The 24,242-nt window shown below is 59.3% G+C and overlaps 2 protein-coding genes and 1 long non-coding RNA gene across 4 annotated transcripts in view; all 3 read right to left on the minus strand.

The window, feature by feature from the left end:
* Positions 1 to 1,981: 1,981 nt before the first annotated feature.
* On the minus strand, positions 1,982 to 9,331 carry LOC119095540 (histone-lysine N-methyltransferase MECOM). Its single transcript, XM_037218393.1, has 8 exons — positions 8,916 to 9,331; positions 8,299 to 8,641; positions 6,884 to 7,109; positions 6,451 to 6,560; positions 5,742 to 5,840; positions 5,140 to 5,287; positions 3,969 to 4,179; positions 1,982 to 3,518 (listed from the first exon to the last, which is right to left on the minus strand). The coding sequence occupies exons 1-8, from the start codon at positions 9,050 to 9,052 to the stop codon at positions 3,104 to 3,106; spliced, it is 1,689 nt and encodes a 562-aa protein (XP_037074288.1). The 5' UTR covers positions 9,053 to 9,331; the 3' UTR covers positions 1,982 to 3,103.
* A 377-nt stretch (positions 9,332 to 9,708) lies between these two features.
* On the minus strand, positions 9,709 to 11,830 carry LOC119094890 (uncharacterized). Of its 2 annotated transcripts, none has more exons than XR_005093841.1 (3): positions 11,757 to 11,830; positions 10,201 to 10,391; positions 9,709 to 9,887 (listed from the first exon to the last, which is right to left on the minus strand). It is a non-coding gene; the product is annotated as an uncharacterized LOC119094890 (long non-coding RNA). The 2 variants fall into 2 exon arrangements; XR_005093840.1 differs by having other exon boundaries at positions 10,201 to 10,414; positions 11,757 to 11,824.
* Positions 11,831 to 13,376: 1,546 nt separating this feature from the next.
* The window catches only part of LOC119095726 (MICAL-like protein 1), a 47,732-nt gene continuing 36,866 nt past the window's right edge, over positions 13,377 to 24,242 (minus strand). Inside the window, exons 6-16 of the mRNA XM_037218578.1 lie at positions 22,528 to 22,731; positions 20,917 to 21,492; positions 20,174 to 20,847; positions 19,567 to 19,688; positions 18,203 to 18,315; positions 17,448 to 17,684; positions 16,837 to 16,975; positions 16,393 to 16,507; positions 15,871 to 15,996; positions 15,391 to 15,503; positions 13,377 to 14,108 (exon numbers count right to left, since the gene is read on the minus strand). Of these exons, the coding sequence (XP_037074473.1) occupies positions 13,969 to 14,108; positions 15,391 to 15,503; positions 15,871 to 15,996; positions 16,393 to 16,507; positions 16,837 to 16,975; positions 17,448 to 17,684; positions 18,203 to 18,315; positions 19,567 to 19,688; positions 20,174 to 20,847; positions 20,917 to 21,492; positions 22,528 to 22,731 (2,559 nt within the window). The 3' untranslated portion in view covers positions 13,377 to 13,968. The remainder of the gene's footprint in view (positions 14,109 to 15,390; positions 15,504 to 15,870; positions 15,997 to 16,392; positions 16,508 to 16,836; positions 16,976 to 17,447; positions 17,685 to 18,202; positions 18,316 to 19,566; positions 19,689 to 20,173; positions 20,848 to 20,916; positions 21,493 to 22,527; positions 22,732 to 24,242) is intronic.

Raw genomic sequence — 24,242 nt, forward strand, 5'->3', positions numbered from 1 at the left:
AGGCTATCTTAGTCATGATGTATTGCTACCAAAAGGCTTCTATTAACAAAACGCTTCTTTGGGAAACATATATTCAGCTTTTAAAACTATTTAAGTGAATTGAAACGCACATTTGCTTTTGCACATGCAGCTATACAATTACCGTTAAGCTTATTTGTGCGCCTACGCATCGGCTACAAAGCCATCGCAATCAAGCTATCCTGATTTTTGCAGTGACTTTAAATGTGCGGCTTACTGCTGCACGTTTCCAGCAAAGACGAGAGGAGCACAACCCAAAAACGTTCACTGAAAACCGAGCTCAGCGCGCCGCGGACATGCACCATTCTCAGCTCATCGTAAAGTGACATCGGTGGCTCTTGATCTTATTTTTACGTGTCCGCCGGATCTTTAAACGTCAGCATTTCCTCAAGCACATATTCAGTCATACACATGTTATGATAGGTACGTACACATTATTCTACATCGTGATACATGCCACAAATTTGGTGAAGGTGGACACGTGCCTCCAGGGCCTCTATGTGCTCCCCCCCCCCCCCCCCTGTACACCTCTGTCTCTGTGCACAGTGATTGACGCCTGTCTCGAGCTGTCCATGGGACTGGCTCCACTTCCGAGCCCGCCGCGACAAAAACAAACACGTCAACTCACCACTTTCTGAGGGCGCGTCCTGGATGGCCACAAGACATCTTGGGAGCGCTCTCACAGCCGTGCAGTACGGACTGATAACTCTGGAATGTATAGTTAACGGAACGACCCTAACCATTTATGATACGGCGTGCAAATGGGCCCGTGTTAAGTTGACGGCTTGCGCCCAGTTGCCGCTTGGTTATCACCGCGGCTTCTTTGCAGCACGGAATTTCGAGCCAGTCATGTTGTCTCTGCCTCCGACGTTGTATTTCTGAATACCTTATCAGTGCTGCGACGCCTCTATACCGCACAGTTGAAGTCTGGCATGCAAATCGCAGTTTGCTAAATGTTCACTGCTGTATTTCTGATAAAATCGGCATCCTCGTACACCTAGAAATCCCAAGATTCGCCGTCGCTAACGCAACGGAGTGAATATTTTTTAGACTGCTTGAGCATCGCTCAACCTGTATCCCCACACGTACAGTCACTGGTAACCTTATGGGCTTTCAAACGAACTTTCCTACCAGCGCAAGGCGCTCTTCGATCCCCGTACCGGGTCGCAGCACGCATATGCACTTCTCATTGTGCGTGCTGCGAAAATTTCAGGCTGTTACTACCCTCTGTTTAACCTGCACAAGACTCAGCAAATACGAGATGACAAATAGACAAACAGACAGACAGATAAACGCACAAATTTGTTGATAGTTTATTATATGACAGCCTCGCGTGAGTACGTAGACAGTACAAAAACGTTGTGCACCTCCCTATTGTAGCCGATCCTATTGTGTAGTCCGAGGTCTAAACTTGGTTATAATGGAGGGCGCTTGATTACAGCAAAAATATAAAAAAACTGGAAAATAAAAGTTGTAAGCGAAGGCCTGCACGACAGCAAGGCAGCCAAAATACGAAGATTTTGCTTCTGCGTTACCCGGAACTCGACTGGCCCAAATGATTTGGTGTTACAAAGCCCTGTTGTTTTCATACAGGGCTTGATTGGCTCCCGTCCCATCGGATTTTCTTATCGCATGAACGGCTTGCTGATGAGATAGGACAAATCTGCTCCTGGTGCAAAGGTTAGTCGTCCCACATAGAACGATAAAAAATTGCGTCATGACCTCTCAAATAACTTTGCGGCACATGGAGGCCGGAACTTGACCGAACTGTACCTTTATGTGATCAAACAGTTATCAGTTACCGTTGACCTCGCACGTTGAAGACCCGGCTTCCACAGGCGGATGTAGAGGATATGCAGGGAGGGTAATACCGCGGTGTGTTGGCATCGGTTTCGACGCCAGAGTCACTGTGTGTGATAGTTTCCGACCAGGTGATGTTGAGCTTGGTCTGTGGGCCGCTCGAAAGGCGCACGATGGCGTTATGTTTTGCTTCATTATATTATGGGTTTGCGATCCGATAATTGTAACAGGTCCAATACACACGACCAGGGAAAGGAGCTTCCATGCTGAATGATTGTGGTCCTTACTCGGCTATAGATCTTCACAGGTGCGTGGACAAACATTAACACATCGACGGCCAGCCATCACAACCACAAATGGTGGGAACGCACACTAAAGTACTCCTTATCAATTTGCACCAGGGCTTAAAACAGACGGATAGGGATACTGATCTCTCTACCTTGCGGTAAGAAGGAAGGGTTTATCCGATACGATATTTCGTTCCTAATAGAGTTCATTGCATTCGTCCGCCCTTTTTCTCCGTTTCAGGGTCGGTAGCTTATCTTCAGTACGATCCCTGACGCCCGCTTCTTCGCGCGGTGTCGGTAGCTCATGTATATTACGCACGGTATTGCTAGTTCACGTCTGCTCCACCCGTTGTCGGTAGTTCACGTCTGCTCCGCCCGGTGCCGGTAGCTCACGTCCGTTCCGCCCGGCGCCGGTAGCTCACGTCTGCTCCACCTGGCGTCGGTAGCTCACATCTGCTCCACCCGGCGTTGGTAGCTCACGTCTGCTTCAACAGGTACCTGTAGCTCACGTCTGATCCACCCGGTGTCGGTAGCTCACGTCTGCTCCACCCGGCGTCGGTAGCTCACGTCTCCTCCGCCCGGTGCCAGTAGCTCATGTCTGCTCCACCCGGTACCTGTAGCTCACGTCTGCTCCACCCGGCGTCGGTAGCTCACGTCTGCTCCACCCAGTACCTGCAGCTCACGTCTACTCCGCCCGTTGTCGGTAGCTCACGTCTGCTCCACCTGGTACCTGCAGCCCACGTCTGCTCCGCCCGTTGTCGGTAGCTCACGTCTGCTCCACCCAGTACCTGTAGCACACATCTGCTCCACCCGGCGTCAGTAGCTCACGTCTGCTCCGCCCGGTACCGGTAGCCCACATCTGCTCCACCTGGCGTCAGTAGCTCACGTCTGCTCCGCCCGGTACCGGTGGCTCACGTCTGCTCTACCCGGTGCCGGTAGCTCACGTCTACTCCGCCCGGTGCCGGTAGCTCACGTCTGCTCCACCCGGCGTCAGTAGCTCACGTCTGCTCCGCCCGGTGCCGGTAGCTCATGTCCAGGATGAGGCCAACGCTGGGTTCGATGCTGTCCAGCTCGGTGCGCGAGGCGTCCCGCAGCAGGCGCGGCCCGTTGCTCTGGTCGGGCAGGTCGCGTGACACCGAGAAGCCGGGGAAGCGGAGCCGCTCGGGCCGCTCGGGCCGCTCGGCTCCCGCCGGCTCCCAGATGGCGTCGGAGCGCGTTAGCCGCCGCCGCGCCGCCGCCGCCGCCGTCGCCGCCGGCTCCTCCGACAGGGAGCCGGAGTAGGCCGTCAGAGTGAAGGGCACGGCGCGGCGGATGGGAGGCATGGCCGAGCCGGTCAGCTGGTGCTGGCGCCGGTAGTGGAACTGCAGACACTGCTTGGTGGTGAAGGTGGCGCCGCAGTCTGCCAGCGCGCAGCTGGGGAGGGACGTGGCGTTAGAGAAGTGCGAGCAGATGGCCGTGCTCTGTGACGGCCGTGCGACGGTGCGGCTTTCGCCACTGCATCCGAAACGTTTATCACGCGTCACCTCGTTTTTTCACGGCCGCATCGAAATATTTCATAATTTTAGCATGTGCGTTATGGGCGTGATGCAAAAATGAACTCGAAATTATATCTTTGTTCAGTCGCCCATCATGGCCATTTCAAGAACGTTCCACCTCTGGTTACCATTCAACACACCAAATGAAAGCAAGGTGCGCATAACACATCAAACTGAGAAAATACCACAGTTTAATATTTCCACGGAAAACTAGCGCCTTACTTCGTCGCGAACGCCAGGTAATCTTTGACGGTTTTTACCCATAGCAGAGCCTACCAGCACGTATCATGACGGGAGCTCGCCATTCACCAAACCTCGCACCACTCACTGGAACGGCTTGACGCCGGAGTGCGTGAGCATGTGGATCTTGAGGTTGGAACGGTTCTGGAAGGGCTTGCCGCAGCGGCGGCAGTGGAGCTGGGCGTGACGGCCGTCCGCCGCCGCGTGCACCTCACGCATGTGCCGTCGGAGTGCCGTGCCGCAGCCCAGCACCCGGCCACAGCTCTGGCAGCGGAACTCCGGCGGCGGCGAGCCGGCCTCTGCGGCGCAACTCCGGTCAGCTCCGGAGCTCCGGTCAGGAACGGCAGACACTGGGACGGGGACCACCCGCGCTGCTCAGCAGCAGGGACACAGGGATCACGCGGTACTATGATTGGCAACGCAAGACGTAGAGACCAAAGCCACGCGCGCTTCGGGATCAGTGACGACAGGCGCAGGGATCACGCGCTTGTTCTGGTCAGCAGCGAGAGAAACAGAGATTGGGGTCACGAGCGTGCTCCAGTCAGCGACGAGAGGCACAGGGACCACACTCGTGTCTCCGGCAGCAGCGCGAGACAGGGCCGGAACCTGGTACGTGTTCCGGTGCGAGCCACACCGCCCATTTGGCCGTTCCTGGACTCCGAATGTGCCTTCGGGTAGCCACGCAAGATCACCTCGCACGTTTCGACGATAGGCACGATAAGTTGTTCGTGTTGTTACGAGAACCCGGGCGCTGGTGAGGTGATAAGTGAAACGTCTCTCATCGGCGCTTTCCGCGAGGTTGTTTTTGTCGCGGTTTGCCATCCCCAGAGATGGAGAAGGCGGAGGACTATGACACGGCATCCAACCTTCATCCCATGGCGCACGACGTCCGCTGTAGTCGACGCACCCGAAAGATCAAACGACCGCCATCACAATATTGATATCAACTGCTGGCTTTCCTAAGACGTTGCGACCGAGTGTATGCTACATTTGTATCTCAACGTCATTATCTGCCTGGATGGAACGAAGGTGATCTCGCTACCACACATGACATTGGTTGGGCGTGTGCTGAATGGTCCTATTAAGCACACACCATTCACTAAACAACACTTTGCATCCATGCTGCAATACATTTTTGATAAAATTCGAATAAAAAATTACGGTATCTGCCACAAACAGCACGTTTCTGTCTCGCCGCTAAGATGGCGGCCGCCGTTACCAAAGTTACGTGACGGTAATACAGCCGCCGGGGAGCGCACCTGAGTGGACACGTCGGATGTGCGCGCGCAGCTTCTGCGGCTGACAGAAGCGCGTGCCGCACAGGTGACAGAGCGGGTGCGTGCGCAGCGGGTTGGCCGCGCAGCCGTGGTTCCGGTGTACGTCCAGGTAGCCGAGCCGACGGAAGTACTGGCGACGGGACAGTCAGTGACGCGGCGCCGACAGGGTCACAGCTGCAGACGGACGACGTCTGAACATGTGAGATTGCTGGGGAAAACTTGTGGGAGATTGTCCTACAGGGGGCGGCTCTCCCGCGGTGTGGGTGGCGTTTCAAATAGCCGCAAGCTGAAGTAGCATATCTCCTGTCGCCTGATGTGTAACTAAATACCCATTGCCGGGACAGGCATGCAGCACCTTCGCGTTACCAATATACTGTTGCCACCTGGGCTTTTCGTGGTTATGAAAGTGGAATAACGAGACAGTGACATCAGTATTGCTGTGCTTTACGTGCGTTGTATTTAGTGTCGCCGGTAGGTAAATCATCTGATCCGGGGGATCTTTCATAAAAACCTGCAGGAAGTCTATTTACGGCTCTACAAGTGCCTAACGTAAAGAGAACGACATAAACGGTCAGTGGACTGACCTTGCCGCAGTGCTGGCACTGGTAAGCGCCGGCACCGCCGTGCTGCTCCAAAGCATGCCGCAGCAGCTTCTGACGTCCCAGCACCGCCTCACCGCACACCTGAGGTGTGGTCAGAGACAGGTGTAAACACAGCAGCTCCTGACGTCCCAGCACCGCCTCACCGCACATCTGAGGCGTGGTCAGAGACAGGTGTAAACACAGCAGCTCCTGACGTCCCAGCACTGCCTCACCGCACACCTGAGGCGTGGTCAGAGACAGGTGTAAACACAGCAGCTCCTGGCGTCCCAGAACCGCCTCACCGCACACCTGAGGTGTGGTCAGAGACAGGTGTAAACACAGCAGCTTCTGACGTCCCAACACCGCCTCACCGCACACCTGAGGCGTGGTCAGAGACAGGTGTAAACACAGCAGCTCCTGGCGTCCCAGAACCGCCTCACCGCACACCTGAGGTGTGGTCAGAGACAGGTGTAAACACAGCAGCTCCTGGCGTCCCAGCACCGCCTCACCGCACACCTGAGGTGTGGTCAGAGACAGGTGTAAACACAGCAGCTCCTGGCGTCCCAGCACTGCCTCACCGCGCACCTGGGGCGTGGACAGAGACAGGTGTAAACACAGCAGCTCCTGACGTCCCAGCACCGCCTCACCGCACACCTGAGGCGTGGTCAGAGACAGGTGTAAACACAGCAGCTTCTGAAGTCGGCCTGCTCACCTTACAGTAGTACTTGCGAATGGTGAGTGGGGTTCCCGGCTCGTGAAATAATGAGCAGTGGCGCCGGTAGAACAAGGGGTGCTCAAACTTGAGATTGCAGCCGCCACAGCCTGGAAGCATACATGCAACATACGTTTTACTTCAACTCTCAAGTCGGCAAATCTTCCCAAAACGAGGAGGGCGCTCATGAGAATGTCATGGAGAGCATAAGACGTTGCTCTCACAGCTTGATACCACTCACAATCAGGTCATTAAAAGTCCTCGATGATGCTCTTTCATCATGACGCTGCACCTCATATGCGTCCAAGCGCGTTCACCAGCAAAATCAATCGGTAAATGAGCATTACGAGCCTGTGTTCGACTTCGCTGTGTATGGCCGACTGAGTTCGACCTTACCACAGAAGGCTCGCCGTCGCGCATGGCGCCAACTCACTGTTCTTCAGCATGTTCTTGCGCTGCCAGGTGTTGCCGGGGTCGTCCTGCCAGTACAGCAGCTCCTGGTCGGGAGCGAGGTCGCACGTGGTGACGGCGAACAGGCAGCGTCCCCTGGTGAGGACTGCCACCGTCCGTTCGGCCCGCGTCGGCGCCGGTCGCAGCAACCGGAACCAGTTGGAGCTGGCAGGGTCTATCGTGTCAAGGAACACGCCCTCCCCGTACACCTGGGATAGAGCAGCCTTCCTGAGAAGTCTGCCCCCGAGCAGCACGCACTCAGGGGCGCAGTTTTGAGAAATTATTTCGAACGCGAGATGGAAAAAATTGGCCAAGGCTTCCTACAAAGCATAGCCAAACAGCCCGGATCACCCCATATTTAGCCTGTCTTCTGAAAGTTAGGGGCCGAAGCTTCCTCCCATCCCAAAACAGCCGAATGGGGGTCTACTGACTGCATCTGCTCTATTGCATCTCTGGAGCAGGGCAAGCGAGCAGGCTCTGACATGCTCAAAAATACACTTTCCGCATAAACAATATGAGTACACGTTTAGAAATGCGGCTACGTGCCCATGGGAGTGCACAAGTTCCAATCTGCATAAAGGCTCATCATTTGATTCATGCCTGTTGGCAGACATTTCCTTGAAGATGTAAACAGTGGTAGTGGTTTAGTGAGACGGTACGCTTACGTCATTGCGCACCAGTGCCAAAGGTGGCGCACCAGAGGCGACGCCGTTTTGTTAGGGCTCTCAGGAGTTCTATGTTTACTGGTTCCCCGAGCTGGGAGGACGTGACACGTTTAGCTGTTTGAGAAGTCTGTTTAGCGTTTTGTTAGGGCTCTCAGGAGTTCTATGTTTACTGGTTCCCCGAGCTGGGAGGACCAGACACGTTTAGCTGTTTGAGAAGTCTGTTTAGCGTTTTGTTAGGGCTCTCGGGAGTTTCATGTTCACTGGTTCCCCGAGCTGGGAGGACCAGACACGTTTAGCTGTTTGAGAAGTCTGTTTAGCGTTTTGTTAGGGCTCTCGGGAGTTTCATGTTCACTGGTTCCCCGAGCTGGGAGGACGTGACACGTTTAGCTGTTTGAGAAGTCTGTTTAGCGTTTTGTTAGGGCTCTCGGGAGTTTCATGTTCACTGGTTCCCCGAGCTGGGAGGACGTGACACGTTTAGCTGCCGTCTGAACGGAATACACCATGCTTCATGTGAAACTTATCTTACTACAGTCGAATCCTTTTTATCTTACCACAGTCTACAGAAGATGCTAAACGTGAGACCATCTACCGTCGACACTGATGAAGACCTTCGGCCAATGGCCGTGCCTCAGGGGAACAGAACGTTGACCACACCTCACCTGCACCGACTCCTCCCCGGAGACACGCCTCCCACCTGTACTTCTACCCCACCTTGCGCCGCCTCCCAACTGACCTCCCAGATGTGGTGGAGGCCCGTCGCGTCCGTGACCTGCTCGGGCCGCACCGGGCGGCCCCGCAACGGCCCAAGCAGCGTGAAGGCAGCCAGGCCGGCCGCTCCCGCCCGCACCATGCTGCCATCTATGTGCAGACACGGCGGTAGCGTTTCGGCAGCCGTCGGGCCGTCGGCGTCCTGCACCCAGCATCGTGGCTGCAGCAGCGGACACGCCGCCGACACGTGCACGCAGTCGCAGCTGGCGCAGGGCGATGGTGGCGCCGCCTTTACTGACGGTGCCTGAGCTTGTGCTGGTGCCTCCGTGGCACTCGGCGCGGCTGGTGCTGGGTGTTGCCCGTAGCAGCTGGAATCAGTGTCGTAAACGGTGGCACTGTTTTATTTTGGATCGTGTTTTTTTGGATGGATCGTCCTAAGCCATGGCTGCATTCTGGTCCTTCGGCAGGTTTGCAGCAGCTATTACCATTTGGTGCGGCACACATTCCTTATTGCATAAATGCTTTGCAAAGCGTGTTTGGGCCGCATCTCCTCTGAAAAAACCACGATGCTACTCAGATTGCAACAGCGTCACAGGTCCAACGTTCTTGAAAATCAGAGGCTGGGCGTTTATCTGACCTGACCTGTTCTGGAGCTGGCACGGATCGACCGGAGCTGGAGATCCAAGCGGAGAGTCACAACCCTCATCAGCAGTGCCCCCGTGGGCACGGAAGTCCTCTGTTGCCGAGCTTGCAGGAACGTCGCTGGCTTCACCGCACATGGTGGCACCACCTGCGAGGCAGATGACAGCATCTGCCACGGCACGACCGGCCGGTGCGCACGGGCTGCAGGTGGCGCCACCTGTCTCGCACGTTGTGGTCTCGCTCCTGTTACCGGTGCTGGGATCATCCGAGGCGCAAATGACAGCGCCATCTATATCACAAATGGTAGCGCCATCTGTGCTGCAGATGGCGCGACCTCGTCGCAACACGCAGGGCCGCGTGGAGCGAGGCGGGCGCGCCGACGAGGGGCCACCCGGCCGGCCCTCTTCAGCCGGCACCGTCCGGCGCCTGTGGTGATCAGCTCCGCACGTGGCCGACCGACCGGCGACATCCGCACTCGCTGGTCCCGCCGGTCCCGCCGGTCCCACCGGTCCCACCGGTCCCGCCGGTCCGTCCTCGCCGCTTGATGTCCGCAGCGGCTTCCGGCTCGGATCTCGCACATGACGTCCGCCCGTCGGCGGTGGCTCCCCGCAGTATGACTCGGCGTAACCGTCGGCCGGCGCGCTGTTCATCGGGCGCATCTCATGGACGGCATCGGAAGGGAGGCTCTCCCCGTGCCGGGTGCTGGAGAGGTTCTCCGCGAGGTGGTGCTTCTCTCCACTGGGAGATTCGCTGTGGAGGTGCGCGCGCTGGCCGGCAAGGTTCCCTTCCCAATATTGCAGGTCTGCTCTGACGTCGGCGGCCGTCGTCAGGCCCCTCCTACTGGCGGCCACGTCACGGTGAGACGGCGCCCCATTGGTTCCTGACGACGCCTCATCAGAGCTTGACTGGCTCTGATTGGTCAGCGGCTTTGGCTGGGTGTGGTGCGGAGATGTCTCGTAATCGGATAGTTCTCTGGAACAAAAGCGAATTCGTGGTCACAAAACGATCTCAAAACGAAGCTTTACCAGCAAACCAGCTTCACCATCTCAGCAAACTTTAAACTAAGCCATTGAAAGCACACTCTGTCGACCTGTGTCGACATATCCTTCAGCTTCAGTGACGAGCGTGACATCGGAGCTCACACAGCTAAGCCACCCTGGCAAACCTTGGGACCAAAGGTGGCACGAGGCAGGCTCTGCAAAACATCACCTAAAACATCAGATGTCCACCAGAGAGGAAGTCCCGGTATTTCGCCATGGAAACGCGAGACCCCACCACGGCTCACCTGCAGTGTTTCTCGGCCAATTGAAGCAGCGCCTCCACCAGCGGCGCCAGCCGAGCGCAGCGCAAGAGACGGAGCACGACCTGCCACCTGGCGGTGCGGTCGGGAGTCAGGTGCAGCAGGCCGGAGCAGGCTCCTGCGCCGCTCACCTCCAGACGGATCATGCCGGCTCCTCGGCAGAACCGGCGCTGCGGCTGGAGCGAAGCAGAGTCAGGCCCTGGGGGCAAGGGCGGCGGTTTAGGGCAGATGCGGCCCTGCGCTGCTCGTGTCGGAAGCGGCTTCGTGTCTCAACTTTTCGGCACGTTACCCAGGCAGGCGCAGACGTCGTCGGCACTATTGGCGAGCTGGCTTCCGTGGCGATCGACGTGTGGTAAAGATGGCGCAGTCGGCAACACGCTTCGGCGATATGGTATGCTGCTTTAAATAGGTTAGCAGTGTGGGTATTTTGGTTCCGTGAACATAAGCAAATAACACATCATACACGTGTGTATGATGTGCTGTGAGGCGCGCCCGTGAAGAACAAGGGTCCTCATGCCAGTTGGACGGGACCCTTCATTTGGGACGGAGCCTGTTAGAGTGAAAGATGCAAGTATCGGTAAGTTACTCCGGCAACTATTTGCCACCTGCCGTTTGACAACGGCTCTTGATAAGGCCAGCGCGCCGAGCAGTGATGGCTCAGCATGACGGGCGGTGTCACTGATTCATCCCTCGATTCACTGTTCACGCCACGAGTGGTGCTGGTGCGCACAGCTCCGCACGCCGCACGCAGGCGGCTTCTCTGGCCACCTCCACCTGACTCCATATCGCCAGTTTGTTGAAGTAAAACGCGCGGTTTCACCATTGTTTTGTTTTTGTTTCGTACTGCACTGAAGCTTTTGCGGCCAGTTCTAACCATGCCATGAATGTGGAATGTGGGCAGTAGGGGGACTTCAACCTCAGCAGTAGGGGGACTTCAACCTCAGACTTCAAGACTTCAGCCACCGTGGGAAGCCCCCGGGTAACGGGTCTCGCTTGGCCCGGAATCTCCGGATAAGTGGGATTCTGACGGGTGTTTGTACGGAGCACCCGCCAGGGCAGCCGGGATGCCAGGGCGCCTTTGATGGCTGCGCTTTACTCCGGTGAAACGGAGAGCTGCGAAGATTTCGAATCAACTGCTGAATGGAATCAAATGGTGAATGGAAGCGCGACGGATGCTTTCATTTTGCACATCCAAACGATAGCGTGCGTCATCGTGAGAAGCGCGAGTTTTTATCAATATGCTCGTAATGCGATTGTGTTGATTTAATGTTAGACAATGGTATGACCATAGTTCTAATTCTGGCAAGATCCACCTATTTGTTCGAAACGCATAATGCTCAACTAACCATCCTGGCCCATTATTACTTCACAGCACGTTGTGATGCAAGGATGTCCAGCTAGCAGTGTGTTGGGCACGAGGGCGCAGACAGGCGGCAACAAAGTGAACCAAAACCGGGTGCATGCACATATTTTTCAGCACAAGCCATGACCTTGCACGCGCCCACCTCCACGGACCCACTGAGACATCCACGAACACTCACCAGGCCCCGCGAACGCCGCGCCTCAGCTGCCTCCTGTGATTTTCTTCCCCGCCGGCTTAGCGCACGCTGCCCACAGTACAACACCCAGTGCGGCGCGTCTGGCTCACGCCGCAGCGCCTGCGCCGCCTCCGCCGCCTCGCCACAGCCGCGCGCCGACCGCCGCCGAAGTGCCTCAGGCGTCGTTTCGCGCGCTGCCGGAGCGCGCGCCGCCGGAGCGCGCGCTGCTGCGGCGCTCGCGTCGTTGGCCTGGGCCGCCTGTCGCCGCCGCGCTGGCCGCCGCCGCCGTCGGCCGCCAACAGGTCGAGACTGCCCGGCCGACGCTGCCCGATCGATACCAACCCACAGGTGCGTCGGCACCGACGCCGACGACGGCGGCGACGGAGCCGACGGAGCACGGCAACGTAGGCGACGGAAGCGACTGAGCCGGCGGAGCGACGGCGGTGACAGAGCCGGCGGAGCATAGCAACAACAGCGACGGAAATAGCAGAGCGACGGCGGCGACGGAGCCGGTGGAGCGACAGCAGCGACGGGGCCGGCGGAGCGTGGCAACGACGGAGGCGGAAATAGCGGAGCGACGGCGGCGGCGGGGCCGGCGGAGCGACGGCGGCGGCCGGGCCGTTGAAGCGTGACAGCAAGCAGCGGAGCCGTCGCAATTGAGGATGCCAATTCGACAGTACGGCGAGGACCCTGAGTTTGCGTCATACGTGAGCGCCGCTGCCGGTGGAATGTGGGTGCGGCGCCGGGTACCGGAGCCGACGACTGCGGCCCAGGGACCACGCGGCGCCGTGCCAGGGTCAACATTAGCGGCAGGCACGGCGCTTTGCGTGGCACACAAATGATAACAAGTCATGTCTGCGTTGCCTGGACCGCCTCCCGCCCCGTGGCTTCAGGTTCGGTCGTCGAGGTGGTGGGAAGGTTTCTGTGCGGCGTACCGGCCGCGCCGTCCTCGCCCCGTGAAACGAGCACCGTGCGCTAACGGTCATTGCGCGGCGTTTCCGCGCAAGGGACGCGGACGAGACACAGGGCGTGGTTGTTCAGAGCGATTCGCCCACCACCCGCCATTTGGCTTTCCATCACGACCTGCGCGTGTAGTTCAAACAGGTTCATCTGAACAAATGCCGTTCTAACGGTGTTGGCCCGGTCAACAAGGCCTTTGGGGGTGCTTCGGTCCGCAGGGTCTTCCATTGGGGGGCAGGGGGAGGGGAGGGTTTGACACGCTGCTTCTTCTATCTCACTTGTGTGCAATTGGAACCCGCCTCATGGTTCAGGCACTACGGCTCGTGGTGGAATACCGCAATGAGCACGGCGTGACAACAAATAGCAAGGAAAGTTTTGAAGGCCATGAATGATTACTCACGAGAAATGTCGCAGAAATCGTACACGGTTTCCCCTGTCGATTCTCTCTCAGCGAGCAGTGCCTTCAACAACACAGTGGAGATTAAACGGCTATAAAAACTCTGCCTTCCCCGACTCTCGCGCGCAGGCCAAACCCGTCACATCATGACCACGCTTCCTCTCTGAGCGCAACGAGAGCTTAAGCAGCCACAAGCATGATCATGATTGGGGCTCTGCGTCCCACAGACTATCAGGGCCATTTCCAGGCGGAAAACAGTCACAACAGACACTATTAAAATATATTTGTTCACCTGCGAGGACAGCCCGGCGGCCCTCCCCCGCTGCATGGAATGTAGCGCGGTCTCTGCCGACCCCTGGCGTGACACCGCTACCCTGCCCCGACGGTCGCAGGGTCAACAGCACGGCCGCGACACCGTTCTCTACACACGGACAACCGGCCGGCGGCCACATCCGACCACCGACACACGCGCACGCTCCTCCTACGCTTAGATAACGGACGCTCGCACACACGCACGCACTGCCGCCTCCGAGCACGCTTCCCGCCGGCGCGACGACTATGACTGCAGGTTGAAATCCGCGCGCCGCCGGCGCCGCCGCACGCTGGCGGCGCCGGCGAGCGCGGCCGTCCCGCGGCGGCGACCGACGCGACTCGGAGCCGCGCGCGCCGCTGCGGGAGCCAGGGGGCCGGCCTCGTCACGCTGGGCGAATGACTGCTGCACGGGCCGGCGCGTCACGTAACGACACTAGAGACACGCGCCACGGAGTTATTATTCCTTCTAATCGCTCGGCTACGAAAACAGTTTCTTTAGCTTAATCTTCTTGGATTTCTTCTTCTCCGTCGCCTGTTCCTTCTCGTCTATGTCCTTGTCGTCGTCCTGGTCCTTTTCTTTTTGCCGCTTCTCTCCTTCTCCTTCTTCTCCTTGTCCTTCTTTTTCTTCTTCTTCTTGTCCTTCTTTTTCTTTTCCGGCGTCGGTTCTGCCGAGCCCACTCTTTCCGCTGGAAAATCCGAAGTTCGCATTGTTAGACCACATCCCTCACCGCTGATACGGAGCCGGGGCAGAGCTTCGCAACGTTATCAAACTATTTTCCCCGGAAAGACGATTTCCATACGGCCCTGTATCCTGCGGCAATACAAGCCGCCGCAGAAAGATAGTGTTTGGTCACAGTGGGTGACATCCGCAGCAGCAATGCCAAGCAACGGCCTTTACTCATAGCTTGCCTGGTTTCACTGATTTCAGCCAAAGTACCACTACTGGTCTCATCCACCGAGAAAAAACAAGGCTAAATCGTGCAACTGCACGGATTTTCCAACGTGCAATGCCGCGGGCATGCGAAAGTAATTAATATTGTGAAACCAAACGCCAGGTTAGCATGATCTGCTGAACACAATCACATGCTTGGAGTATGAATTAAATGTCACATAACCGAACGCGACGTTAGTGGAAACAAAACTTGGAAAACCTGCTCATGGGCCATCTCGCATACACGCGAGACACGCGTTAGACAAGAGGAATGCCATACAGCAAAGCAGCATGTCAAAGGAAACCAAATTAATGCTATGCTGAACTGGTGTAACTCCATTACGTTACAGAAGCTAGCCTGCCACCGCCAGCGGCGGAAGTGGCTCCCCCCCCCCCGCCCCATCCCCGACCAGCATGCAGCGGCGGCGGCGTGCCGGCCCCTCCAGTTGGAGGAGGCCCGCCACGGCCACCGCGCCAGCCCGGGGCAGCCGACAGGGGCGCCGCGGGCACCGCCGGCCGCCGCGGCCGACGGCCGGCGGCGCCACACGGCCCTACGTGCGAGAGATGGGGAGAGAGGAGAGCGCAGGCGGCGAGCGTGCACAGGTGATGCCAGCAGGCGGCGGAGGGAGCAGGCGCGAGGCCGACATGCCCCGCGCAGAGTGAGGCTCCCACGCCTGAAGGCGCTTCCGGTCCGGTTAGGTGGCATCCATCCATCAACAGCCTCCAGGCCGCCTCAGCCATCACAGAACCACGCGCAACGGAAAGGATCAAGCATTCCACACGCCAGCAGACAAGCCGGCAGCAAGCTCGACACCGCCAGCTACATGCACGCGCCAGTCCCACGCGGCGCCTCCGAACACTGCGCCAAGAAGCGAGAGGGAGAGAGACTGCCTGAGCCGTGCGGTGCTGGATCTAAGGCGCGCGCGCCCCCGCCGCCGCCCGGCCGGCCGGCGGCGAGTCAGGACGACCGGCCCGGGCGGGCGGGCGGGCGGCGGCGCGCGGCGTCGGCGTCTTTGCCCCGGGCGGGCGCGGTATACCTGTGTACAGACCCATGTGGTAGTCGATGCTGGCGTCCTCCTGGATCTCGCGGATGCGCTCCATCTCCAGCATGGTCACGATCTCGTTGCGCTGCTCCACCACCGAGACGAGCCTGGGGGCGGCGGAGCGGGCGGGCACGCGTGAGGGTGGCGTTCCAGAGCGAGGGCTAGCCGAGTTTTCGACAATAACGGCACCCAATATGTCGGCCCACACACGACGCATGGAAATATAACTCTCAGATATAACCCAGATCCGACGTCCCCGCCCCACCCTTGGCTTCTGCCGGACCCTTAAAAATCCGACGGTCTACGCGAACACGCCTACAGGACTGAGCCAGACCGCTCCAAGGCGCTGTCAGCCTCCAGCCGGGACGACAGCTGACGCAGCGCTCTGGCGCCAGCTGAGCACACCACGCCCCGGCGGTTCGGCAGACCCCGAGCCCTCGAGCGCGCCGCGCGGCCGGCGGCGGCCTCTCGCACCGGTCGATCAGCTGCTGCTCCCGCTGCCGCTCCGGCTCCGTCTTCAGCGAGTCGGCCTTCATCATCAGACAGCGGATCTCGTACTCCAGCTCGGCGTGCTCCTCCTCCAGACGGTGCTGGCGCCGCCTGGTGGAGCGCGCACCAAACAGGTCAGCGGACCCGCGGGTCCGGCGGCGGGAGGACGCCAGGCGCGGTCCGGTGGTGAGCGGGCTGGACGCGTTCCCGGCTAACCAGCGAAAACTAAGACACCAGCACACTGCGCTCGACATCTGACTGGCACGGCGCAAGGATAAGACTCCGCGCCGATTATCACGGTGGTGATAATCAGGGGCGATAATCGCCACAATTCGCAGGCAAAACACAGCTACGGTAGCTGGTGACATCGGTCCGCAAACACATTAGCTCCTCCGGCTGGCAAGCGGACATGTTCGGCCCTGCTTGCATGTCCACCACATCACTGAATCCCGCTACACGTCCAACACTCGACGATATTCGACTGCACACCAGCTTGACCACACTCACATGTACATCAGCTCGGCCTGGCGCCGGAACAGGGCGTTCTTCTCGTTGACCAGGTCAAACAGCTGCAGGATCATGTCCTCGATGTCCAGGCCGTAGGGCGCCGTGCTGTCCAGCTCTGTCGGCACCGTCAGCCGCTGGTAACGAGCGGCGCTCACACTGTCGGACCGGCCGGCGGCGGGCGCGGCTACCTGTCGCCACATGCTGACTGCCGAGCGGGCGTACCGACTCACCACTGCGTCACGAGTACCTGGCTCGAGACCCAGACGGCCCGCGGCCCCCGCGGCCGACGCCCTGAACAGCTTCGGCCGAAGCCTCCGCTACATTTACAATCCCCAGCGGCGTTCGTGAGCGCGCGACGCCCGTTGCTCGCGCGGTCACCGGCCCCTGGTCAAGTGCGAGCCCTGCAGCCCCCCCCCCCTCCCCTCCTCCCCCGCAAGGGCGCACCCTTCTGCTGCTTGTCCTCCAGCTCCGTCAGCTGCCGGATGGTCTTCTCCAGCTCCACGCCCTGCCGCTCCAGCTCCAGCTGCTTCACGTTGATGTCGTGCAGCTCTGTCTGGGTCTCCTTGGGAGGCAGCGTCTTCACCTGCGGCGGCGGCAGCGGCGGCAACATCAGTGACGGCGACACGAGCGCGAAGTTCATAGAATGAGGGGTGTGTCACTGACGGAATGAGAGGTGTGTCACTGACAGAATGAGAGATGTGTAACTGACAGAAAGAGAGGTATACCACTGACATAATGAGAGGTGTGTCACTGACATAATGAGAGGTGTGTCGCTGACAGAATGAGTGGCGTGTCACTGACAAAATGAGAGCGCAGGACAGAATGATGGGCGATGGCTACCGCTGTTAACGGGCGCTCCGGCAGTCCCAACACGAAGCTGGTTAGATCAATGAAAGCTTTGCACACATGACACGGATGTTGCCAAGCATATCTTCCGCATGTCTTCATACTTTCTCTTTTCTGTCCGCAGATCGCACTCAGCTAACGTTAGTGCCCAGTACAGAATTCCTACGCATACACGCACGACCGACATCTTTCGCCCACTTCGCAATTACCTGTCTCTTGATAGGCTTGGGTCGAAGGGGGGCAGGTCCTTTCCGTCTCTTGAATTTCCCCTGGATCGACTTATTGGTAAGGTTCATTTTCGTATAGTTGTCCTGCTCCTTCTCGGCCTTGCTGCGCTCCGGATTGGGCGGCGCCTCCGGATTGCCGGGCGATGATTGGCCGACAGGCGGCGGGGGCGGGGCGTGACGCTTCCTCAAGGTCGCGGGAGAGTCCACCGGAGACACGCCCTGGTGGGGTCAGAGTCAGGTCAGGTCAGGTCAGACTCCGCAGGACAGCACCGGCAGCGAAAGAGCGCAGCAGCGTATCAGGTGCAGGAGGTGCCTCCGCGGGCATCGCGCATCACCACCAGCCCGTCCCTGGAGTCGGAGCCGATTCTGCAGTTCCCTGCTGACGCCAAGAACCGCTAGTCGACCGAAGCAAGACACCGCACTAATGCCGACGCCGCTCAGCACACGGCATCTGGCGTGTCGACCCGTACGTCAGGGGCGCTTCAAACGAATGACTCGCTTCGCGTCGCGCCGCCCATGTAGCGGGACTGTCTGCACAGACGTCGGGCTTCTGTCTCACGTTAACACGTACGTCGAGTCCCCGTGTTCATTAGCCTGTTTGCCACCGAGTTTAAGCCCGGGCCGTTCTCAGCCGCCGGTCCCGTCCCTCCCCTAAGCCGGCAGGGGGGCGGCCAGCCGCAGACCGGCTGCGCCGACCGGCGGCGGCGACGCGACGGTCCCGTTGCGGCGGCGCTCACCTGGCTGGCCGAGGGCGAGCTGAGGCCGGGCGGCCGCGGCGCCGGCCGCTTCTTCTTCCCCGAGCTGGAGGTGAGCGAGGTGAGCGATCCGGAGCGCTGCTCACGCACCAGACCTGCGCGCGAGGACACGCACACGCGGCCGTCAGCGGGCCGCAGCTGCTCACAGGGAGTCGGGGCTGCACACACGGACGTACTCCACACAGCCGCCACGAGGGGCTGCACACAGACGGGGATCACACGGGCGTCAGCGGGCCGCAGCTGCTCACGGGGAGTCGGGGATGCACACAGGGACGTACTCACACAGCCGCCACGAGGGGCTGCACACAGGGACGTACTCACACAGCCGCCACGAGGGGCTGCACACAGACGGGGGATCACACGGCCGTCAGCGGGCCGCGGCTGTTCACGGGGAGTCGGGGCTGCACACAGGGACGTACTCACACAGCCGTCACGAGGGGCTGCACACAGACGGGGATCACACGGCCGTCAGAGGGCCGCAGCTGCTCACAGGGAGTCGGGACTGCACACAGGGACGTACTCACACAGCCGTCACGAGGTCCACAGACACGGTACACAGACGCGTGATCACGGGGCCGTCAGGAGGCCCAGCAGGCGAACTTTTATGCATTAGCTGCGCACAGATATCGATACACTGCGTGGTCACCTCGTCGCATCCACCAACGCGAAACTTCCAAGGGTCAGGCGGGCACACAGACATAAAGACACGCGCGTCCGCCACAGCCCTGGGGTCAACCGAATGCCAGAGAGATGCTACAAGGATGTGGTAGGGGGAGAATGTGCCCAAGCCACGTGAGCAGTGGATCTAGCGTAGCAGCTGTACCCGTTGTGACATGGGGCCCACGAATGTATGTAAACATTTGGAATGCCACCGGAATTTCCTTTCAGCGCAAATCGACGAATGCAAAACGCCATCGCAGTTCGTCTTTGGTCGCTCCAAGCAATTCTCTTGTCAGATTTTTCAACTTTAATTGACACGAAATTGCAGGCTTTCAAAGGTACACGGGTGCAAAGCTGGCCGGCGCCATGAGCAAAGTGGCGAACGGCCTAGGTTAAAACCCTCTGCACATAAAACCGTGGCGCCACCGTCCATACCACAGGAGATTTTCAAAGCGCTGAGCCAACGTGGGAAAGTAATCAGCTTCTAATAAATCAGACCTGCAGCCGCAACAGGCGGCTCAGATGCACAGGTGGCGACATCAACGCGGAACTGCACCTTAAGCCAGGCCGCAGCTTTGTCTAAAACGGGCCAGATCAAAGCGTCGCTGAAACAGCACGTGCACACACATTCCCGGCTTCAACACGCCAGCGTAAGCCGGGCAGCGCGAGGTTCGGTGTCTGCTCACCAGGCGGCTCTGCCGGTCGCGGCGGCGTGCTGGCGGCGGCGCGGGCCGCCAGCACGCGCCGGTCCAGCGTGGGCGGCGGCGGCCGCGGCGGCTTCTCGAACGGGTTGATCTCCCGCGGGCTGCTGCCGGGCGGGACACACGCGGGGTCAGGCGGCGGCGTCCGCGCCAGCACGGCGAACGCCACCGGCGGAGGATGGCCAAACACCACAGACGCACTGCCTCCCAAACACGCCGAGCACGGCGGGCAGTGCGGGCAGTGCCAGTCCCTTCACAGCTAAAATGCTGACAGCAATGTGGAACGTCCAGAAAAGGGACGGGATTACACATGCGACAAAACTGAGCCCAATAAAACTAACAATTGTATGATGTCAAGTCTTACTTGAACGACAGCGAGTCACCACACAACTAACCGAAACTAGACAAAAAAGGCACATAATCCGTAACTAAGTAAACAACAAAACATCAGTACACAAACCATACAGAAATATTATTCCGTCACAAATAAATCCAAACACGGCCAGCCGGCGTGTGCCATACTGCCGCGGAATCGGCAAATGACACCACATCAAAACACATACAACACTGGTTCATAGACAGGCATCCTCACCTCACGGGCTTGGAGGGAGAAGACTGGGTACTGGACACCGGGGTGACAAACCCAGACCCCGTCTCTTCTTCATCCTCATCGTCTCCGAAGGGATTAAGGCTAGCCTCAGCCGGCTTGGGCGGCTGAGGTGGTGCAACAGGGGGTGCATCATCTTCTCCGTCATCACCGAACGGATTGAGGTCGTCCGGATACTCCTCCTCAGCCTTCGCCTCCACAGTTTCCTCTGGCTTCGTCTTTACCACTTCTTCTTCCTCTTCCTCGTCTTCGTCAAAGGGGTTGTATTCCTTCGCCTCGGCAGGCTTGGTGGGCGTTGGCTCGGTGATTTCAACAGTGGGTACAGCGGAAGGCTTCTCCGCCGGGGCTTCCTCGGCTTCATCCTCATCATCATCATCATCATCGAACGGGTTCGCAGGTTCGTCCGGCCGAGGCTCCTTGACCGGAGAATCCTGCTTCTCAGCTCCCCCCTCCGCTCCTGGGGCTCCTCCATCTTCATCTCCCAAACGCTCCTCTCCGTCCCGCCGCTCCTCCGTCAGCGGCACCTCCTCTTCACCCCCGCTGGCCGGGGCGGGGACCTCTCCCGCGCCCAGAGTGGCCGCCTCTTCCGGCGCGGCTGGCTCTCGCCCTCGGTCGGCCTCCGGCGGCGTGTCGCGCGCCAGTCCGGCGTGGCGCCGGGGCGCTGGCTGCGGCCGCTCGCTCGCCGCGAACTGCCGCAGCCGCTGCTGCACCAGCGACAGCCGCTCGCCCGCGCCCCCGTCCCCGGCGCCTCGCGACCTGATTGCCGGCTCCGGCTCGGCCGGGACCGGCTCCGGCTCGGTCGGAACCGGCTCTGACTCAACGGGCACGGACTCTGGCTCGGCCGGCACCGACTCCGACTCGCCACCCGCCTCCCCCACGGGCTGGCTGTCCGTCGCCGCCGCCGCCACCGTCTCTAACCCCGCGTCCGTCGCGCGGGCTGCCTCGGCAGTCCCGTTCGCGGCGGCCTCCTCCGGGGCCGCCTCGCTGCGGCGGCCCTCCGCCGCCACACTCGCACCACTTTGTCCGTCATCACTGTCGGGGATCGCCACATCCGCCTCGCGCACCACCTGCGTCTCTGTCGCGGCCGGCTCGCTCGACTCGGAGTCGCTGTCGCTGTCGCCGGAGCTGGAGCTGGCGCTGGACGGCGGACGCCGCGGCGCGGCGCCGGCCGCCGGGTCCGGCGGGCGCAGCTCCAGCTCCAGCACCGCGTCGGCGTCCTCGCTGAGCGGATCGTCGGCGGGGCCGGCCAGCACCGCGCGCTCGTGCGCCAGCACCGCGGCAGTCTTCTGCACGCGGCCGCCAATCTGGGGACGGACGCCAACAACGCGGTCGTCACAGTCTACAGCGGACCATCTGCCGGAAGTCTGCAGGACGCAATCTCGGGCACGCGGTGAAGGTACACAGATGATCACATCACCCAGCGATTGGTCAACGTGGTGAAACCACAGCGAAAGACACCAACCGGAGAAACCAAACATGTTTTTCAGGGGGGCGCCTGTCCAGCACCACTGCCAGGCCATGGAAGTCATCCCAGTCACACAAGACGGCGGGCGGCGGCGGCGTGACAACAACGGGCCGGCCAGCTGACAGCCGACTGCTGATGGCCGGCTTTGGAGCGGATTGGGAGCGGACTACCGCCGGCGGAGCCTTGCGGATCGGACCGCCGATATCACGCCGTGTGATTAGCAGGCATTAGTGGCGACATGTTTGGATCAGTGGCAACACAGCAGGTTGGCGCGGCCGCAGCAGCGCAGCGCACGGCAAACGGCGCACACCAGCGGCATCTGCGGTACGTCCTCCTCGTGTAGTCACTAGAGCATAAAGTGCATGGCTGAAAGCCGCTTCAAATAATGCAGGCAGAGTGCATGCTTTATCTCAGTTGGGCCGTGCTCACATAACGGTGCGTGTAGTCGGGAGATTCAGTTACTTCGCAGTAATAAGGTTGTAAAAAGCACATTAGTGCAGCTGATACGCGACACTGAGATACGAGTCGGCGCCGCGGAAGAGTTCAGCTTCCGCCGCGGTCGTGGCGTCGGTGGGGGCGGCACAGGCGCCGGAGAACTGCACCGGAGTCACAGAGGTCAGCGCCGAAGGCGGGGGGGGGGGGGGGGAGGGCGAGTCATGCGTGAGGCCAGCGTCGCGAGAAAGGCTGCACCAGGGAACACAGTCTGGGACATGGTGACGACTGGCTTCACGGCTGGACAGAGGTACCACCAGACTAACATTCTCGCTCTCAAAGGAGCTTCGTTCGGCCTTCCGCACCGAGCACGGCTGTCGTGACTGCCCACCAACAGTCGCCCACAACCTGAGACGCGGTGGTCACCCGTAACCCGACTCACCTCCTCGTCCGGGCACACCTCGCAGCAGAACTGGGCGTCCTCCGTGACGTAGTAGTTGGCGGTCGACAGCTGGCTGCCGCAGCGGGCGCACTTGAAGCACGTGCGGTGTACCAGGCGCCGCTCGATGAGCATCCTCTCGGCCAGGAACACCGGCAGCCGGCAGGCGGCGCACGGCTCGCGCTGGCGGACGGATGTGGCGACGTGCTGCGGCCGGAAGCGGAACTACAGGACCCGCCACGCGGAGCGCGAGCACCATAGGCACGGGGAAGGGAAGTCACGTGTTGACGTTGGGGCAGTGGAGAGGGCTGGCTGGCATCACAGAGGGACGGAGAGTGGACAAAGCCAACAAAACGAACGTGAAAAAGAACATGAACAAAGGACGAAAGAGTCAGAAACAAATGATACGACGGAACGCAAACGTAACGATGAGACAGAAACATTGAGAAACAAAGAAAGCGGACAGCGAAACGAAACGGAAGTTGTTGGACAGGAGAGAAAAGAGGTTTAAGGAATGCGACAGCACAAAAATAGAAGAAACGGAAACAAGAGAGCAGAGTTCGCCAACACATCAGGATAGCTTTGGTGCTGACCTAATGGCTCCATCCCGACCGTCATGCCATCTGTCTGCTGAGAGAGAAGAATAAGTTAGTCTGTCGCCGTTTGGCGGCTTTCCTCTCACCTCTCAGCAGAGAATATCGTGACGGTATTGGCCAATGATGTCCAGGTTTTCCTAGGGAAGAAACGTGTTAGTTGCCCGCAGAAACGCCTCAGCTACGCATTCAAAGCGTGAAGTAAGCTGACCGAGTGCCAGGGTATAAAATTTGGCCGGTGCAAGGAGATCCTTCCCCAGGCAGCTTTCACACAACGGTCTTCAACGCCAATGCCATGAGAAAATGGTCGCCTACACCGATTTGCTTTAAGATGTCACTAAGACAGTTGCGCGTTTTCCAATCGGTTGAGCTATTTTACAGGTATTTACACGTTTTTATGCCCGATCCGGATTTACATTCATGCTTTCCACAGGCAACCAACACCTTTCTACATGTGCGCTGGTGTGCCAGCGGCGTTTAATGTGTTTAGAAACCGGTGAGAGAAGATAGCATGCCCGGTCCGAGTCACGTAACCATAGAGAGGCCACGCTCCTTGAAAAGAGATCCCGATCAGAGTGGCGAAATGACTGTGATAGTAATTACATGCGTCGTGAAAGAAGTGGTGAAAGCGGGATCACAAGGAGCAGGGGGTTGTAGATGAAACCGCGATGCCCTGAGCCGGCATGTGAAGTCGAGACGTCTTTCCAGCGCTTTTCGCTCGGAACTCTGCCCAACCTATCGTAATCCCGTCACTTAAAGACAAGCACGCCCCGAAGGCAAAATAACCTAAGTACCCGGGCTCGGCGTCCGCGGAGCCACGCTGTCCAAACAGCAGATGGGGTTATGTTCAGCTAATAGGCCCGAGAATGCCGAGCATCTTCGCGCCGTCCACATTCCACCACTCCCCAAATATCCGCGTCCAACGGCTCCTCCCAACGGCTCGTCGAGCGTTCCTTCCTCCCGCCGCCTCGGCGGACTCCGCGGACGTCGCCTTCAGCCGGACAATAGTGCCGCTATTATCCCCAACGACGGAGGAGATGTGGAAGGTGCAGCCGGAGCAGGTGTGGGTGCAGGTTGTTAGGGAGAGGGGCGAGCGGCGAGGACGTTCAGCCGGGGAGAAGCAGG

The sequence above is a fragment of the Pollicipes pollicipes genome, unplaced genomic scaffold (assembly GCF_011947565.3).
Source record: "Pollicipes pollicipes isolate AB1234 unplaced genomic scaffold, Ppol_2.1 Scaffold_4219;HRSCAF=4965_pilon_pilon_pilon, whole genome shotgun sequence".
In the NCBI taxonomy this organism is placed as follows: domain Eukaryota; kingdom Metazoa; phylum Arthropoda; class Thecostraca; order Pollicipedomorpha; family Pollicipedidae; genus Pollicipes; species Pollicipes pollicipes.

What these genes read in the sequence shown, in the direction of transcription:
- LOC119095540 (XM_037218393.1), bottom strand. Translation starts at nt 9,052, where the DNA reads ATGTGCGGTGAAGCCAGCGACGTTCCTGCAAGCTCGGCAACAGAGGAC. An exon ending in AGTGCCAGCACTGCGGCAAG is followed by an intron (nt 5,288 to 5,741) that starts GTCAGTCCACTG and finishes TCCCGTCGCCAG; the next exon opens with TACTTCCGTCGGCTCGGCTA. An exon ending in CATCCGACGTGTCCACTCAG is followed by an intron (nt 4,180 to 5,139) that starts GTGCGCTCCCCG and finishes GTTGCGCCGCAG; the next exon opens with AGGCCGGCTCGCCGCCGCCG.